Below are 20,501 nucleotides of genomic sequence, written 5' to 3' on the forward strand. Positions count from 1 at the left end.
ATGGTGATTCACCTTAGTTTGTGGAAACACAGGTTGTGGTAAACCGGTTGAAATGGGGTAAAGCTCCTGGGATCTGTGGCATCCATGCTGAATTTCTCAAGGTTGGTGGAAGTGCTGCACTCATGTCGTTGCATGCAATTCTGTGTTCTGCCTGGAACACAGGCATCATCCCAAGTGACTGGAAGAGGGGCATTGTTGTCCCACTCTGGAAAGGGAAGGGTTATCGCCAGGACTGCAACAACTACCGAGGCGTTAAGCTGCTTTTGGTGCTGAGCAAGGTCTTTGCTTGGATAATTCTCGATAGGGTTCACCACCATCTGCTTGAGCACCAGCGTCCAGATCAGTCAGGGTTTACTCCAAAGAGGTCAACGAATGAGTGTATCCTTGCCCTTCGGGACCGCACCGAACGCAGACGAGAGTTTCGGCAGGAGCTGCTTTCCAGCCTATGTTGATCTCTGTAAAGTGTTTGATTCAGTGAATCGAAATGCCCTCTGCAAGATTCTCAGTCTCCGTGGGTTGCCATGGAAACTGATCAATCTGTTTGAACTGCACTCTGGTACTGAGAGTGCTGTGAGATGTGGTGGTACCATCTCCGACATATTTCCAGTTATTACTGGAAATTAGTCGTAGAGGGGTGTGTACTGGCACCCACACTTTTCAGCGCTTGTATGGACTGGATTCTTGTGAGGATGTCAGAGAGATCAAGCTGCGGTGCATCATTTGGGAATGTCAAGATCTCTGACCTTGATTTCGCAGATGATGCAGTCATGTTTGCGGAGACTGGATATCCTTTTGGGGGCTCTCAAGGTGCTGAATGAGGAGTCGGAGCCGCTAGAATTACGGGTTCCCTGGGTCAAAACTAAGATCCAGGCTTTCAATGACATCTTGGATGCTGCTATCTTGTCTGTATCTGTTTGTGGTGAGGATATTGAGGTTGTGGAGAGATTCACTTATCTTGGCAGTGATATTCATGTCTCTGCTGGCTGTGAGCCAGAGGTTAATAGACGTCTGGTTCAGGCCTCGGGAATCATTGGTTCACTGGATAATGGGGTGTGGCGCTGTTGGTACCTGTGCAGGAGGACGAAAGTCTGAGTCTTCAGGTCCTTGGTGCTTCCCGTCTTGCTCTATGGATGCGAGACTTGGACTCTGACCAGGGATCTGAGACAGTAGTTGGGGAATTTTAGCAAATTGTATTGACCATCTGTGAAAAAATTGCTTACCAAAAAATTTCTTAACTAACGTATTCATCTAGGTGTCTACTAACACCTATCAATTAGTGCAAACCCAAAACCTTGTGGAAAATTCTGGGGAGTCAATCAAAGTTCAGGTGCTCAGAGGGCCTGCGCGAAAAAATCGGAAAATTCACTTTTGCCAATATTGACTTGTGGGATGTCTAACTAGGGGTTTTTGGGGTGCTGAATTGATTCCCACCATTATTTTTGAGAAAAAACACTCTTTGATCATATAAAATGTATTTTATTGACATTTTTAACAGAACTGTGCTCAATGGAAATGTTGCTTCGTCAGATTTTACAACCTTATTCATCAAACTCCCCAGTATCTTCCTCACTCCTCTTGTCATCCAGCTAGTTTATGTTCAAGCAAGAGTTGCATGCAAGCTGGTTTATGTTCAGGCAAGAGTTGCACCATGATAGATTCCGCAAGCAGAAATACACACTTTTTACAGCAGCACCTGAGTGAGCTGCAGTCCCCCACACAGTTGCAGCTGGAAAACGTCAGGAGGTAGTCTGGTGAAATGGGGTCTGTAGAAGGGACTGGTGCATATCCTTGCTCAGTGAGTTGCCATCCGTAGTCCCGGGCATCCAACGATGGACTTTGCAGCATCAGCCAGTCTCTAGTCTGGAGGTAAGCTTGGAGAGAGTGCTGTGCTGCAGCTCCTGTTGTCGGGGGGAGTTTCTCAGGTTTTATGCTCCCAGTAGCAGCTAGCTTGCTGAAGATGTCGAATCTCAAGTCTTCCAAGTCTTTGGAGGATTTCCCATGCAACATGAGCATGAAAAGATCACAGCCTGCTTTAATGATATCACCTTTCTCAGCTCGGATGTCCATAAACACGTCCATTGCCCTCTCTGCTTCATCAGTCTTGCAGAGCTTACTTAGCAAAGTTGGTTTGCTAAACCCAAAAATTGCAGACACTGTATCGCAGCCAGAGAATCTGTGCAAGAAGATGAGATACCTCCGGTATATCTCTGGGAGGGCCTCCCGGATCTTTCCGACATCGTAAGATGTTTCTTTGGCTGTCATGAGGAAGATCGGATGGTCTGCAACATGATGAATCAGCATAACCAGGACGTCTGTGTCCTCAGCCCTCACCTCGAAAGGGGACTCTCTTGCCTCATCTGGAGCTGCACGGACGATGGAGGTGTCAGCATCATCGGAGCATTGCTGTACACTGATTCCATTCCTACTAAATGTCTCAGCAAGGAGCAGAACGAGCTGGGCTTTGTTGTTCTTGTTATCGAGGAACTTTTCTCTTGCAATGATGATTTTGAGATCCAGACGAATCTGAATGTCACAGCATGCATTCTTTGTTCGTCTCAAGTGGTCATGGTCCTTGGTGGAGCTGCCATATCCGTCAAAGACCACCGTTATCCGGAGGCGATGGCTCCCCATGGACTTCACAAACCGGAGGTAGCTCTCGGCAACATCCTTCCAAGTAAGGTTAGCCTCCCACTTGACATTGTGCAGGAGCCACCCACCATCAACCACAAGGCTTGTGCGGGAGGGGGGGGGTTGTTCGACAGGTGCCACACATGCCTTCAGGGACCTTGCTCAGGCAGCCTTGTCTGGCTTTCGCAACTTTTGATTTTTGTCAAACAGCGACATCGGTTTTGGCATAAACTCAAAGCGCAGAGCTTCTTTGGTCTTGACTTCACGCTCACTGGTGACAATGAGGTGGTTGAATAGCTTCAGTGAGTCAATGACCAGCTTCTCGCCATTGACTTTGGGTCCAGATCTGAGGCTTGCAAGTGATTTGACATTGTGTTTGGTTACCATTGCATCCACAACAGTTTTCCCATCCATCTTAGCCTGTATGGCTCTGGCAACTTCTTCTGCTTGATCAGCATTGACTTGGTCTTCAGGAGTGCTGCTGAACCCAGTTGAGAAGGACACCAGAGTCTTCTTGTCCCGTGTGGCATCGAAAGGGTTGACTTCCTCCAACCACCCAACTATGGTGTTGACAGCATCGTTATCTCTCTTCATTTGGGCTCTTTTAACGTCGGTGTGGACAGGTACCCCACATTTGACTATGCTTCTTTCCAGCTCTTGGTGAATGAACGAGAAGTGGTTCAGAGTCTGAACCCGAAAGACTCATGAGAAGACTCATTCCGAAAGCGGCTTCTGTTTAGACCACCGGAGGATTTTTCCTCACGCATGAGTGTGGTTTCTATCGTGATGTCAGTCCATGTGCCGGTCCATTCATGGTCTGAGAGCCTGAATTCTACTGAGCATGAGCACAAGTATAACCAACAATATAGCAGTGGTTTCAAAAATGTTGTCTGCTGGTTTCAGAACAATTTGAGCAATCTGAATCAATTGAGCCAAATTACTGCAAAACACAGTCTGAGATATCTAAAAATGTATCATATCAATATTTTATGGCCAGGGATTAATTTTTCCTCAAATCTAATGGTTGGAATCAATTCAGCACCCCAAAAAACCCCTAGTTAGACATCCCACAAGTCAATATTGGCAAAAGTTAATTTTTCTGATTTTTTTTCCCGCAGGCCCTCTGAGCACCAGAACTTTGATTGCCTCCCCAGAATTTTCCACAAGGATTTGGGTTTGCACTAATTGATAGGTGTTAGTAGACACCTAGATGAATACGTCAGTGAAGAAATTTTTTGGTAAGCAATTTTTTCACAGAGGGTCAATACAATTTGCTAAAATTCCCTAACTACAGAGACTTCATTCCTTTTGTACCAGGCCTCTTCAAAGAATCCTTGGCTGTTGCTGGTCGGACTTTTTGTCCAATGAACGGTTGCTGAGAGAGACTCAAATGAGATTTGTTACTGCAATGTACGTGAGCGTCAGCTGCGGCTGTGTGGACATGTGGCTCGTTTTTCTGTCACTGATCCTGCTCACCAGATTCACTTAGCAAGGGAGCATCGTGAGTGGAGGAGGTCAATCGGCCGACCACGTGCCTCGTGGTTGCAGCAAGTTGATCAGTATCTCCTTGAGTTTGGGATGGACCAGACGTCTGCCTGGGGGATGGCTAGATGGAGGCCCCTCGAGTCCTGGCGGAGAGTGGATGCAGTGACGCACTGCTCTGGCGCATGCTCCCCTACCTGACCTGACCTTACCTTTCCTGAGAGGCACATCATTTGGAGACAATAAGAGTGAAGCTGTTTCATTGTGCCTGACTGCAGCCAGGAAAAGTACAACATTCCAATTTTAATTCTGATGTACCACACTCTGTTGAAGTGTGTCAGTGCTTTTGTGGCAGTTTCTTCACAAGGGTTATACTGAGTTGTTATCCATTACCTTCCCAGTATTTGAGGCAGGAATTTGTGATTTGTTAATGGTTCCTATGATGGCTTGCCTACTCTTCACGAAGGACACCATGCGATCTTTAACATCCACCAACCAACGCCGAAAGATGGGGCGGTCAGTTTAACATCCATCCGAGGGACGGCACAAGCCTTGATGAATCACCCAGCATGTGAAACATTGTGACTGAAATGCATTTGAACAGTTTACTTATACTCTTTTGCTCACATCTCTTCTGCTGTGCGTGCATGACACTTAAAAGTTGCTTCTTGAACAGAAAATTTAAATGTCAAAAGATAATGTTGATCTCCCTTGCTCTGTTCCTCCAGGGGACAACCCATTCCACATATCGAGTACACACCGGAGGAAATTCGTACCTGGGGAACCGTGTATCGAGAATTGAACAAACTTTACCCGACGCATGCTTGTCGCGAATACCTCAAGAACCTTCCACTGCTAGTGAAGCATTGTGGTTACCAAGAAGAAAAGATTCCTCAGCTGGAAGTTGTGTCACATTTTCTGAAGGGTATTGCTATTTTCTTTTTTTTGTATACAATGTCGAGGCTCGTATAAGAGCTAACACATAAAATGTATAACAAAGGGAGCAGCAGACAAGAAGGGCAGGAGAGGGAAGCACAAAACAGTGCAGAATAGAGCCATTATGATATCTGTGGAAGGGAGAGGGATGGGGTGGGGTACATGGGGTAAACAAGATGGACACGACAAGGACTTTAATTGAGACACCCATCGAATTAATTATTATTTCACTCGTTACTCATTTAGTGCTCGCTCTTTATTTGCTTATATTCATTAATTCAGAAGGAAGACTGATTCGAGGGTGAAGGGGAGGGGGTGGTGTATAGGCAGAGGAGGTACAAGTTTGGTTACTTGTTCTCCATCGTTAAGGAGTTTTGCAGATTCTATACAGGTTCAATCATTTCAGATGAGCCATATGCGTGAGGTCTCACATAATTTCTGCTTTGGGCCTTGAACGGTAGAACGAATGCCCTCCCCTCTCATCCGCTCCCCTCCCCTCTGTTCCCCCCTTCCCTTCCGCTCCCCTCCCCTCCCATCCCCTCCCCTCCAATCCTGTCCCCTCCCTTTCTCCAGCTTATGCTATTTTGATGGCTCCTGCCATTTACACCTTCACTTATTTTTCTCTCATGAGCTGTTTAGGATCACTTTCACATTGTTTTATATATATATATATATATATATATATATATATATATATATATATATATATATATATATATATATATATATATATATATATATATATTTAATCTCATGCTAATGTGAACATGTTCATATTCTTTTTCGACACTTACATGTCCATTTAAGAGAAAGAAATGGAAATGAGAAAGACATCATGCATGGACACCATTTTGTGCACAGAGCGAACGGGATTTTCAATACGCCCAGTCGCTGGGTACCTGTCTCCACGAGACTTTCTAGCAGGCCTGGCATTTCGTGTATTCCATTGCACGCAGTATGTACGCCACTCCTCAGATCCTCTGTACACTCCAGAACCGTGAGTCGAATGTCATACATTATATTCCAACCTCCTTCCCTATCATTCCATGATTGGTTACAGTGTTACTGCCATTCTTTTTTTGAGCGGTGAAACCACTTAAATATTTGTCTATGTCCTTCCTCGCATCCATCCGTCCATCACACAACGAAGAAGAAGAAGACGAAGCAGAGGAGGAAGAAGAAGCAGAAACCTTCAAACAAACCATGTTTAATTCCTAAGGGTGATTCTGAAGGGTAATTCTTAAGGGTAATTCTGAAGGGTAATTCTAAAGGGTAATTCTAAACAATAATTCTTAAGGTTATTTCTTAAGGGTAATTCCAAAGGGTAATTCCAAAGGGTAATTCTAAAGGATGATTCTAAAGGGTAATTCTAAAGGGTCATTCTAAAGGGTAATTCTAAAGGGTAATTCTAAAGGGTAATTCAAAAGGGTAATTCTAGAGGGTAATTCAAAAGGGTAATTCAAAAGGGTAATTCTAAAGGATAATTCTAAAGGTTAATTCTAAAAGGTGATTCTAAAGGGTAATTCCAAAGGGTAATTCTAAAGTGTAATTCTAAAGGATAATTCCAAAGGGTAATTCCAAAGGGTAATTCTAAAGGATAATTCCAAAGGGTAATTCCAAAGGGTAATTCGAAAGGATGATTCTAAAGGATGATTCCAAAGGATAATTCTAAAGGATGATTCTAAAGGGTAATTCTAAAGGATGATTCCAAAGGATAATTCTAAAGGATGATTCCAAAGGGTAATTCTAAAAGGTGATTCTAAAGGGTAATTCTAAAGGATGATTCCAAAGGATAATTCTAAAGGATGATTCTAAAGGGTAATTCTAAAAGGTGATTCTAAAGGGTAATTCTAAAGGATAATTCTAAAAGCTAATTCTAAAGGGTAATTCTGAAGGGTAATTCTAAAGTGTAATTCTAAAGGGTAATTCGAAAGGATAATTCTAAAGGATGATTCTAAAGGATGATTCTAAAGGGTAATTATAAAGGATAATTCTAAAGGATGATTCCAAAGGATAATTCTAAAGGATGATTCTAAAGGGTAATTCTAAAAGGTGATTCTAAAGGGTAATTCTAAAGGATGATTCCAAAGGATAATTCTAAAAGCTAATTCTAAAGGGTAATTCTAAAAGGTGATTCCAAAGGGTAATTCTAAAGGGTAATTATAAAGGTTAATTCCAAAAGCTAATTCTAAAGGGTAATTCTTGAGCATTCTCAAGGGTAATTCTCACAAGTAATTCTCGAGGTTAATTTGAAACGGTTCTAAATGGTAATTCTAACGTGTTCTAAAAGAGTAATCCTCAAGGGTTCTGAAGGGTAATTCTAAAGGGTAATTATAATGGGTTCTCATGGGTTATTCTAACGGGTAATTCTCTAGGATTCTGAAGGGATCTAAAGAGTAATTCTAGTGGGTTTCGTTCTTTCTCAGTTTTGCCTATTTTATATTATAAATGCCAAAATTAACCACTTCCTTCACACATGGATGCGATTTTAATTTTAATTTTATTTTTAATCGAATCAGGCACCTCAAAAGCAAGATATGGCAGCCTCAACTAAACTCTTTGGAAACTCACTGAAATTGTAAATACTGACGAATTCATGCAATTTTCCTGGCACTCGTTCCCTTTGGGAGTGGCCAGGTGGGTGGGAGAGTGGGGAGTGATGGGTTATGTGTATGTGAATGTGCGCACCATGTGGACAGTGATCTTCTTCTTATTATTATTCTAATTATCTAATGGCCACAATTATTCCCACATTCTTGTGAGGTTGGCCGGGGGAAACTTAGCGCAAGTCTTTCATAAAACGGCTGGACAGACCTGACGTTCAACGCAGGTTGAAGCAGGAAGTTGGAATTTGGACATTGGGCTGGCAATAGCTCAACCACCCTTCACGAAAAACATCATGGGATCTTTAACATCGACTGATCCATGCTAGCAGACAGGACATACAGTTTGACGTCCATCTGAGGGACGGCAACCAAATTGATGTCGACTCAGAGTTTCACAGGCAGGGTGATGTTGAGATGACTGTTTGTAGATGAACTCTGAGATGACTGTTTATAGCTGGGCCGAGATTTGAACACATGCTAGACAGCTTAGAGGTGAGTGTGTGTACTTCCGGGCCATTCCGCCAGCCTCCGTGTTAACATTACCATGATCCCCATGTCTTTGCACAGGATTGTCTAATTATTTTGTGGTTTTCATAATTTTCATGAAAATTACATGAAAAAAATCTATCTTAGATTACATGGAGACTTGAATCAGGATTGGAGGAAGACATATCAACAACCTAAGGCATGCTGACAATACCACTCTTTTGGTAGAAAGTAAAGAGGACTTGATGAAACTGCTGCTTCGAGTGAAGAAGGAAAGTGAAAAAGGTTGTCTTTATTTATACCGACAAAATACTAAAATCTTGTCAAATGAGAAGATCGATTATTTCTGATTGGGAAACGATCGTGTGGAAATAGTAGAAAGTTTCAACTTTCTGATTTCTATAATTGAAGTGAGTGGAGAATGCCAAGTGGAAATGAATAGACAGTTAGCATTGGGGAGAACAATAATGTCAGGATTGATAAAGGTCTGGAAAGACAAAGTTGCTATAAAACAAACCAAGGGGAGGCTGGTGAATGCTCTTGCACTTCCAGTTGTAATGAATGGATACGAGTCATGAAAAGTGAAAAAGAAAGAAAGGAAGAAGATTAACAATTTTGAAATGTGATGTTGGAGACGAATTTTTTAAATTCCATGGACTGCAAGAAAAATAAACAAATCAGTGCTTGAAGAAATACGACTGCCATGTACATTGGAAGTGCTGATGCTCAAACAGAAACCGTCACACTTTGGACAAACCATGAATGCAGAAAAGCAAAGTCGAGATAAGTCAACCATCACTGCTCAGATTGTGGGCAGAAGAGGCAGAGGCAGACCTTGTATGCGCTCCAATTTCCGCTCAGTCAAGTGTTAAATAAAGTGAGTATTAAAACAACTATTTTAATGTTTAACTGTCGAGTATTAAAATAACTGTTAGGCGTGTAGTTATGCATCAAATAAAGGTCACAATTGGGCCATGAGGGTGTCGGGGGCAATGTCGATCGTCACACTTGAAGCCATTGCCAGGAGAAATCATGTACACAGTTGACAAAGATACTACATTTGGAGGTAGTCTATCGCTTTTTGTATGATTGAACAGCCTTCCAATTTTATTCCCAATAATTGTGAAAAATACCGCTTTCACAAAATAATATCTCATCTGGAGTAGGGAGGAGGGGGAGTAGGGGAGTAGGGGAGTACTCCTTTAAAACAAGCTGTTACTTTAAACAAGGGGGGGTAGGGGAATTTTGTTGGTTCTGGGACTATCCCATTTACCCCTTTGATTTTAATGTGAACACAGGGAAAAACTATTTGACCCTGTCAATAAAAAGGAGTGAATTTTTTCTCACAAAAAGCTCCATCACCAACTTCTCCTTCTCCTCCCCCACCTCTTCCACTCATCCTGCATCAGCTTCTCCACATTAAATTGTTTCTGGGACCAAGCTCTTCCACGAGCCTCAACTATGCATCAAAAACTTTTATTTTTTAACCCCTCACTTTATTTTACCCCCCCCCCTTCACCTCTGACCATCCACCCTCCACCTTCTTTCTCTTACCTATTTATACCCCCATTTGAACAGAGATTCCTATTTATTAGGAGGGTGGTGGCAGGATTTGCTCTCCGGACACCGTAAAACCCTTCATTCCGCAAAACATTCCAAAAGCATTAAAAAAAAAATCGAAAAACCCACTCCGTGGGAGTACCTCCTGTGGAGCTTCCCTTCGCAAGGCAGCTCACCGGATGACGGGATTGGGGCAAAGCCTTCAGGACCCCAATCTTTGATGATAGGAGGGAAACCACGAGGTAACATTCCCGGGTCAGATTGCAGGAGAGTGTATCGGAGTGGTGCTGAGGTGTCGTCCACCAGACGGCGGTCTCCTTGGGTTCAGCTGAAATGGTCCCTTTGGGTGGATGCCTGGAATGTCCTATCTGTAAGAGAGGATTATTACATGTCTCTGTTATCAGCTGAGCTCAAAAGTTTGGACATCGGTATTTTTTTTTTTTGTATACCTTGGTCGAGGCTCGTATGAGAGCTAACACACAACTCACAGCAAGGAGGCATGAGACAAGAGGGGCGGGAGTAGAAGGGACAAAACAGTGGGGAACAGACACATTCGGTGAACTGTGGAAGGGAGAGGGATGGGGATGGGACAGGGAACATGGCGAAGAGAAGATGGACATTAAGGCCCGGTCACACCTTGACGTTTTAGCCAGCGATGGCAACGTATTAAAATGTATGTAAAACGCTGGCTTACGTTGAACTTTTGATGTTTTTTTTAAAGATTCGGACGTATTCATAGCGACTTGGTCTTATGTATAACGCATTGGTAAAGGACACAGAACGTTTCGTTGTGTTATAGATAACTTATACCAACGAATGCTGAACCTGTTGTCGGCCTACACAACCGATGCCCAACGATAGTCCAACTTAGGCATAGCGCGTTGCACGCATCACCGACGATGTCGTGACGTAGCCTATTAAAAGGCTGACGTACAACGATTCGAATCATAACTGCCGTAGAAATGGAAGTGACAACATCGCGGTCACACCTTGGCGGTCTTGTCAGCGTATGCCGACCTAAGAAAAATGTGTCTAAAACGTTGGGGCACGTCAAATACGGTATGAGTAAGTTTGGTATACGTGAGTAGAACGCTAAAGTACGCTATCATACGTCGTAGTAAGTAGAGTACGTCAATAAATTTTAAACATCTTCAAAATTTTTATATATAGATAACTTATACCAACGAATGCTGAACCTGTTGTCGGCCTACACAACCGATGCCCAACGATAGTCCAACTTCGGCATAGCGCGTTGCATGCATCACCGACGATGTCGTGACGTAGCCTATTAAAAGGCTGACGTACAACGATTCGAATCATAACTGCCATAGAAATGGAAGTGACAACATCGCGGTCACACCTTGGCGGTCTTGTCAGCGTATGCCGACCTAAGAAAAATGTGTCTAAAACGTTGGGGCACGTCAAATACGGTATGAGTAAGTTTGGTATACGTGAGTAGAACGCTAAAGTACGCTATCATACGTCGTAGTAAGTAGAGTACGTCAAGAAATTTTAAACATGTTCAAAATTTTTGGACGTACTCGGCATATGACACACGTTCCGCATGCGATGGGGATACGTTTTACACACGATATGTGGACGCTTACACACGTCCACAAACGCTACTTATAAGCTACTCATAAGTCGAAACACGTCGCGGTAATGTCTTTTTTACGCAAAACTTATTTCTAACTTATGTTTGACGTGCTTTGAACCAATTCTTTACATAGTCCCAACACACATCGACGTATGTAGACGTATTCCAATGACGTCTTCCGGTCGACAAAAAAATAATAATAAATGAACGTGTTTCCAGCTTACAACTGCCATATAAAGACGTGTTCCCAGCGGTTTTGGGAATTGGTATATAAAAATGGTTTTCATAAAAGGGGAACCCAACAGTGTTTTCGAGTCCTTTTTGAGTCGATGTCCATGTCAGCAGTAACAGTAACAGTATCAGTATCAGTATTAGTATTAGTAGTAGTTTGTTCATGTTGGCAGTAGTTGGTGAGTGTGAGGGGGAGGGTGTGGGTTATGATGGATCGTCCTTGCGTCCGTGTGTCCACGGGTAGGAGACATCTTTTCACCATTGTTCGAAGTTCTTCGCGGCTAATTTTTATGGGGCTTTTTCAACAATGAGCTATAGCTTGTTTTTACGATTTAGGTCTATTCATAACAGGTTGGACAAATGCACAATGAACTAATAATGTGCATAGAGCGCAATGATTACTTATAGATACGATGTACCAACGAATAATTATCGTGAAGCCGGCGTTCGCAAACTATGCCCAACGATAGCCTAACTTATCCATATCATGCGGCAGTTTATCTTTGCCGGTGACGTAGGGTTTGCTATTCATAGGCTGCCACTCAACGATTTAAATGGCTGCATCTCCACTATTGAAAGTAGACGCTTGCGCTCAACAATTGGAATTTTTTTTACACTCAACGACTTTTAAACGGTACCACTCAGATATTTTCATTGTTTACAATGAACGATTTAAATTGCTGTCACTCGCCTTTGTTTTTTGACGCTGGCGCTCGGATAATTTTAATCGTTTCTATTGAACGTGCTAAATCGCTCAAACCCCACTATTGAAAGTAGACGCTTGCGCTCAACAATTGGATTTTTTTTACACTCAACGACTTTTAAACGGTACCACTCAGATATTTTCATTGTTTACAATGAACGATTTAAATTGCTGTCACTCGCCTTTGTTTTTTGACGCTGGGCTTTTGAAATTTGAAGCGCTTCTTCTGAACGTGTTAAAACGCTCAAACTCGACTATTTTAAATAGACGCTGCCGATGGACAATTGGAATAATAGCCAAGCTAGACATCGAAGTGTGAACATCCTCGTCATGCCGAAGAAAAGTTTGAAGAATGCTGCAAATAAGTGTCCTGGCCATGGCCGTGGACGCTGACGCAAGGACGATCCATTATACCGACGTCTTTCAGCCTATGAGTAACTTATAAGTAACGTCTGTCGATGTGTGGCAACAATCGCGTAACGTGCCAACAACACGTTAATCATCGGTTAGAAATAAGTTTCGGGTACGCTAAACATTACCTCGGCGTGTCTCAACTTATGATTAACTTACAAGTAGCATGTGTTGACGTCTGTCAACGATCGCAGACCATGCATACAACTTGTGGCCAGCGTAGCGGAACGTGTGAGTCATACGCCGGCATACGTCGTGAAATTTCAAGCATGAAAAAATTTGAGAACAACCAAAAAGTACAACGTTTAAAGCCAGCGTAGAACGACGTATGGCAGTGTTTTTCAGCGTGCTCTCAATGTTATCAAAACTTACCTATAACGTATTCAACGTGTGCCAGCGTTTTAGAAAAAAAATTCAAAAATCGGCATACGTTGGCTAAAACATCAAGGTGTGACCGGGCCTTTACAGGGACTTTCAGGAAGGAAAGCAGGAGAATTGAAGGAAGTGGGCTTGGGTGGATTATCGGGGGTAGAAAAGATCGAGGATTTGGATGGGGGAAGATAAGAGGTGGTGGTGAACAGCTGTTTTGAAAGCCTGGAGGGAAGAATGGGAAAGAATAGAGTGAGGTAGTTTATTCCAAAGGCAGGAAAAAAGAGGAATGAAAGAGTGAAGATGGGCAGTGATTCGTGATTTTGGTAGTTTTACCAGAAGGGGGTTGTTGGCGGACCTTGAGCGCCCTGTGGAAATGTGGTGGGGACAAATCGCAGAGAGAGCAGGGGGGGCAAGGCTGGAGAGGAGTCGGTAGAAGACAGAAAGACCACCGACCAACCTGCGGTGATTGAGTGAGAGGCCCAAAGACTCAGCTTCATTGCGGGAGATGCCGATGATCTTAAATGCCCTGGTTTCGACAGCGTGAAGCCGAGAAAGGTGGGAGGCAGGAGCATCAGCCCAGAGGGGAGAGCAGTACTCCATCAGGCTACGGACAAAAGCTTTGTAAGTGGTCAGGAGCTCAAGAGGGCTGAGGAAGAACTTTGCACGACGGAGGATTCCCAGTCGGCGACTGGCTTTTGAGGCGAGGTTGGAAATGTGACTTTCCCAGGAAAGGTCATGGCAGATAGTGAGACCCAGAAGCTTGAAAGAAAAGACTTCTTCCAGAGGATTGTTGAGAAAGTGGATGGGGGGGTTTTGTAAACGGTCCTTTCGAAGAGACATCGTGAGAGTGTGAGATTTGTCTGGATTGAAGGACATGTTCCACATGTTGGATCAGTTTTTGATTTTATCCAGATCTGCAGTGAGCGAAGAAGCTGCTGCTTGCCGGTCTGAGGGATGACAGATGGTACGGCAGAGGGTGGAGTCGTCGGCAAAGAGAAATAGAGGATTTTCCAGAGAGTCCGAGAGATCATTGATGAAAAACAGAAAAAGAACAGGGCCCAGAACGCTACCTTGAGGAACTCCAGCCTGCACAGGAAGAGGGGATGAATGAACTCCATTTAGGGCCACACGTTGCAGCACTCTCTGAGGTTCGGAGACCAGATTGCAGCGAGATCATGGTGGTGGTTACACCTAGTATTGGTCTGGTTGCTCTGATGGTTACCATGCCCAAGGAGTTGCTGTCGCTGTGTCCAATAAGCTGACTCCAATGATAATTGAGGTAACACTGGTCAACGAGCGTATTATGAGACTAAGGATTCGTCAATCCATTTGTGTCATTTCCCTGGTCTCTGTTTATGCTCCGACTGAGGTGAGTGATCTCACCGTGAAGGAGGCATTCTACGCCACGCTCGAGTCTGTGGTTGTTCAATGCCCCAGGCGAGATATTCTTCTCATCTTGGGGGATTTCAATGCATCGACTGGAACTGATAGGGATGGTTATGAGATGTGTGTTGGTCCCCATGGGTCTGGAACTGTGAACCTGAATAGCACTAACTTCCTTGACTATGCAAGAAGTCATGGACTTAGGGTGGTCGGTTCATGGTTTCAGCTCCGACAAGCTCATCGCTGGACTTGGTATTCTAATGCTGGTGGTGTGGCAAAGGAGATTGACCATGTCCTCGTTGATGGTCGCTGGAGGATGATCCAGAACTGCGGGGTCTATCCGAGTGCTCAGTTCCTCAATACTGACCACCGGCTTGTTGTAGCAACTCCGAAGTTGCACCTTAAATCCAGGAGAATGGTACCATCCCAGCCGAGGCTGGATGTTGGCAAGCTCAAGGATGAGAGGGTAGCTGAGGAGTTTGCGAACAGGCTGAGTGGAGTTTTGGAGGGTCGACGACGGCGTTTTATCTAAATACCTCCTTATTCCATTATATATATATATATATATATATATATATATATATATATATATATATATATATATATATATATATATATATATATATATATATATATATATATATATATATATATATATATATATATATATATATATATATATATATATATATATATATATATATATATATATATATATATATATATATATATATATATATATACACACACTGAGGTGTGTGTGTGTGTGTGTGTGTGTGTGTGTGTGTGTGTGTGTGTGTGTGTGTGTGTGTGTGTGTGTGTGTGTGTGTGTGTGTGTGTGTGTGTGTTAAATCAATAATTTTAATTCAAGAATTTATCTCACAAAATGTATTAATTATTATTATCATATCAAATGCAATGCAATGGGAACTTGTTTGCATGAAAACCAACCAAACGTTAATAAAAGGTGACGAAGGAGTCCAAAGACATTCTCACAAGACCTGATCAATCAATTGTCCAAATATCCTGTGTTTGACATGATGGAAAAAACCTTCTCAGCACGTTCCACAAAATCATCCTTGACTGAACAAATTCTTGCAAATCTCAGTAGCCGAGATGAAATGACATTGTAATCCATTTTAATTGATGCATTGCTGCCTGGAAAGGTGTACAAGACTACAGGGAAACTGAATTATCATCAACTTTATGATATACACTCGAACTAAAACCATTCTGTCCAACTCTAACCAACACATCCAGATATGCAGCAACTGTACAATCATTACCACTCCTGTTTACAATCAGGCTATCTGGATCAATCTTGTGAAGCTACCTATCAAAAAAATTATAGTTTACCAAACAAATATCATCTATGTATTGACATGTATGAAATAATATTTTGTTAATCCTAATTTTTTTCTCCTTCATCAGTTTCTGCATGAATGAAAATTCACAGAAAATAAGAAAAATGACTGCTAGTAGGGGGCTGCAATTCCCACCCATGGGAATATCCTTCACCTGTTGAAACATTATCCCACAAAAAGATACAAGAGTATTAAATAAAATAAAATTAAAAACATCCGTAAACTTCTGCTTTTCAAAACAATGAAAACTTGAGTATTTATTTTTTAGAAAAGAATGCTCTGTCAAACCTGACACATAAAAACTTATTAAAAGAGTTTAAAAAAAAACCCTGTCCATTACTTCAAAGAGTGAATTCCTCACTAACACTAAATCCAAATTTGTATATAAAGTTAAAAAATCAAAAACTTCAACTGACTTGATTTTGAGGCATCTAATTCTATTCACAAACTCTAAAGAAGAATTAATGCTCCAAAAAGTGTTAACAGAATTCTTCATAATTGTTAAACATTATTTCCTAAACCGTTCTCTAACAACTTGTAAGCCTGAGTTAACTATAACTGATAACTGTTTGGTGGAACACTGCCTGACACCCACTATAAATCTATACTTGTACAGATTCTTATGAAGCTTCGCGATACAGAAAAGTCGAGGAATACAAAGATTTACCTCTTTACATTTAATACTGAAATTATTCACTAAAACTTCCTGATAATCAGAGATAATATCTTGGAGTGATTTATGACAAGGAACATGTGTGCTATTTCCTATACTTGTGAAAGTAACCGGATCAATGCCTAAAAAAAAAACTGCCACATAAAACCTTTTGCAAACCACAACAAAAGTATTAGCAGCCTTATCCACTGGAAATGTTATGTAGCTATCATGGAGATCCCGAATGTCTTTACGAACACTCGGCTTGTTCAACACTGGTTCAGACTTACCCAGTGAAAACAAGCCCTGACCACTAAAAAAAACTTAATCCAATTATCCAGGACTTCCACAACATTGTTAAGCCATGCAATAAAACTGTTTACAGATAACTTAAACTTGGTTCACATTTTGTTAACAAACTTGGAGACAGAATCCACAATTGAAGACCTAATGCAGCTCTAAGGTTGAGTTACTGGTTCACTATATTTAGTTCCCATTTTCATCAGATTCCTAATTTCACTGTTTCTAATTATATTCAAACCAGAAACTACGTCTCCACAAGAACCATATAAAAAAGGGGAAGACGAACATGCACAGCCAGTTTCCAAAATGTCCTTCACTATATCTATCCTAAGAGTCTTAAGAAATTTACCATAATTGAATAAGGATTGTCCTATGGTCTGAGTGAAAGTGAAATAAACCTTCAATGGGGTTCACTCCCTAACTTTATCTGGTAATAAACTCTCTACACCAGTATCCATAAAAATTGAATAAAGCCGAATCCTATCTACCTGCTTACTGGAAAAATCACAAACTAATAACTCGTGGATCCGAACAACTTTGGGAGTAGACTTCTTTACCAGAACTGCAACGAAAAGCTTCAATCAAAAACGAGCACATGTCGTATGAACCTGCTAAACTCAAACTCTGGAGAATATTAGCGAAGACTTGTTTGGAACATGACCTCAGAAGAACATAAAAATCATGAAAAACTTTTAAGTTTATCAATAATTATTTCTGAAATTGCTATTTTTGGAGCTGTACGACACCGACTCTGACGCCCATGACTCTGGGTCTCCTTCTGATTGGGTTAGCTAAATACTCGTTCCCGAAAACATTACCTTAGGAAACTGACCCAGTACCTTGTACCCTATCATCAAGGCCCAAAGGATAGATCGCACATCGTTTCCTGATCCAAAAATCCTCTCTGCACCCGAGCTCAACATTACACTCTTCTTTCTTATCAAAATCATTAACATTAACTGAGTCTTTAATTGAATAGAACAACAACTAAAACATGTCCATATTCATTGGAATGATTATATAAATAAGTCTTCATTCCAGATGATACAGCAGACCTATGTCCATTCAAACATTGATGGAAACATTGAGAAGTTTTTCAAACATATTGCAATCCACAATCTCCACAAGTGAGAAGATTAATAATGTACTTTGATTTACATCCCAACAAATATTCACAATCAATAACAAAAATCTTACTTGTCACATGACAAACAAAAGTTTTTCAAGGTATATATACTTTGCAACACAAACATCTAGATTCTCCAGGAATTACACTTTTTATAAACAACTTTACAAGTACTTGATAAAACATACTCAGTCATTCTGACACTGTATGCTTTTTCGTTCTTCATGAGCCTGACATTATTGTCACTCTTTTCGGTTTTTGACCCAGTCCGGTTGGCTCAGACCAGACAGAAGAGACAGGCTGACCAGGATATCTTTTGGTGAGGGGCTGCCCCGCTTGAGGCGAGTGCTACCTGGTGGAGAAATGAAAGTTTTCCCACCTACATTGGAGAAGGGGAGAGAGATGGGAAGGGGAGAGAGATAAGGGAGAGAGATGAGGGGGAGAGGAGAGAATAGAGAAGAGAGATGAGAGACGAGAGACGAGAGATGAGAGATGAGAGATAAGAGATGAGAGACGAGAATGGGGGTGCGTGGAAGGGGTGGGGGGTGGGAGATCAAGGAAGAGGTGGAGAGTGACGCCTCACCTTGCGTGGAGAAAGTGCCTTGATTTCTTTAAGTAAAGACATACGTAAGGACGTTTAGCTGTAAGAATCGTTAAGTTCTTAAAGTTTTCAGATTTCACTCCAGATTTTGACACTTAATTCATCCACATGCGCCGATCCTCCAATATGAAGACAGATTTTGATTATATGCTTTAATTGGACCATGAGAGTACATCGTGGTTCCAAGGCAAGGCATTTTTGAGAAGGCCGAAAGAAAATGGCGGTTGGAAAGCAGGCTGACCAAGGGTAAACCCGTTTTTGTTTTTTTCATTTTGAGTACCTCATTGATTATCTGCTAAAGGAAGGCTCTTCAATGGTTCAATGGTTCAATGGTTTGGATGGCTGGCTTATGATCTTAGGGTTTTGAGTTTCAGCCCCGTTCGTGCTGGAGTATTAACTCCAGTTGGGTTGACTGAGCCTGTCATCCTTCCGAGGTCAGCAAAATGAGTACAAGCTTACTGGTCATGGGGCATTGCATCAGTGACACAGCCGAGACCTCAGAAAATGATGCAGCCAAGCAGCCATTGGCTGCATGTAAATCTATAATTACAGTCAGTCATGCAGTCAGTCAGTGTGTCTCCTCAATATCTCCAAAACCATGAAACCCGGTGGCCCCAAACTTTGCATGCATACTAAGGTAACTCAAAGGGATTGCATGAATTCAAACTGGGTGTTTGGGTTAATTTCAACACCCCTTTTTAAGATAATTAATGGACTAGCATTGCAGACTCGTATCAGAGAGTGCTACAAGAGGCTTAAGGAGACTGCAACTTGTCAGAAAGAGAAAAGTACCCGTTGATCAAGCACAAGTGCAGCAGACGTTGAACGAGTGCGTAAATCATTTTAACAAACTCCTAGAAAATCAATTTGATGTGCATCCAGAAAACTAGGATTACCAATCACCACTGTACACAGGATTTTGCTATAAAAAGACTGAAGCTTTATGCCTTATAAGGTGCAGATTCTGCAGGAACTCAAACCAAATGACGGACCCAAGCACAAGACGTGTGCTTTGAAAATGCACATTTGCATAAAAGATGATGAAAGTTACCTGAAAAGGGTCATGTTCACAGACGAAGCTTGCTTTCATGGATCGAGGAAGGTCGACCGGCACAATGTGAGGATCTGGGGCTCTGAAAACCCCCACGTGGTCATTGAACACATACGTGGCAGTCCAAAGGTCAATGTGTGGTGTGGCCTTCTCCATGACCACTTGGTGGGTCCGTTTGTCTTTGCGGAGGATACAGCGACCTCAACAATTTACATGAACATGTTTGAAGGATTCGCCTTCCCACAGAATGAAGATCTGCAATCCACTATCATTTTTCAACAGGACGGAACTCCCCCTCAATGGGCCTGAGTCGTTCGAGCCGTCCTGAATGAAAAATTTCCAGGTCGCTGGATTGGCCGAGACGGACCAACCGCATGGCCTCCATGATGACCAGACATAACCTCCTTGATTTTTTTTTCTGTGGGGGTTTGTCATAGAAGATGTCTTCAACACCAAGGTGGCAAACCTGCAGGATCTTCATTCTTGGATCACAGGTGCATGCGTACTGGTGGACACAAACATGCTGAGCCGACCATGGCCATAACTCGTGTGCTGCCTTCATGTCCTGTGTGCAACAGAGTTCACATTGAAGTGTATTGATGGTGTGCACAAAACTATGAGTTTATGTATCATATAAACCAAAGGTATTGTTGTATCATTTATGGTTCGAAATATATTAACAACCAAAGTTGTTTGGGTCTTTTTGGAACACCCTGTATATCCTACCCCTTAAAGTTTCCATTCTGTTTTTCTGTCCTTTGATGGAACCCTTCAAGCACAAAGAAAATGCCTCAGTGGCTACCAGTAGATGGTAACAAGCATTATCCCGATAGCTGTTGAGGCCAGGAATTTAGCATTTCACCAAGGTGCAGTTAACTCACCAAATCTTTATCGAAAGACACAAGGGGACCTTTCAAATCCATCAGCAATCAATTCTGCCAATAGGTCCTCAGCTTCACATCCCATCCAAGGGATGGCGCACTCTCTGCTGCAGCATCCTGCCTGTGAA

The 20,501-nt window shown here is 42.1% G+C and overlaps 1 protein-coding gene across 1 annotated transcript in view; it reads left to right on the plus strand.

Moving 5' to 3' along the window:
• TPH1 (tryptophan hydroxylase 1) overlaps window positions 1-20,501 on the plus strand; it is a 175,190-nt gene that overhangs the window by 128,176 nt on the left and 26,513 nt on the right. The window contains exons 8-9 of the mRNA XM_085880358.1: window positions 4,839-5,035; window positions 5,908-6,043. Coding sequence (XP_085736484.1) covers window positions 4,839-5,035; window positions 5,908-6,043 — 333 coding nt within the window. The remainder of the gene's footprint in view (window positions 1-4,838; window positions 5,036-5,907; window positions 6,044-20,501) is intronic.

The sequence above is a fragment of the Eptatretus burgeri genome, chromosome 5 (genome assembly GCF_056783735.1).
Source record: "Eptatretus burgeri isolate ZD-2024b chromosome 5, Ebu_testis_v1, whole genome shotgun sequence".
Taxonomy (NCBI): domain Eukaryota; kingdom Metazoa; phylum Chordata; class Myxini; order Myxiniformes; family Myxinidae; genus Eptatretus; species Eptatretus burgeri.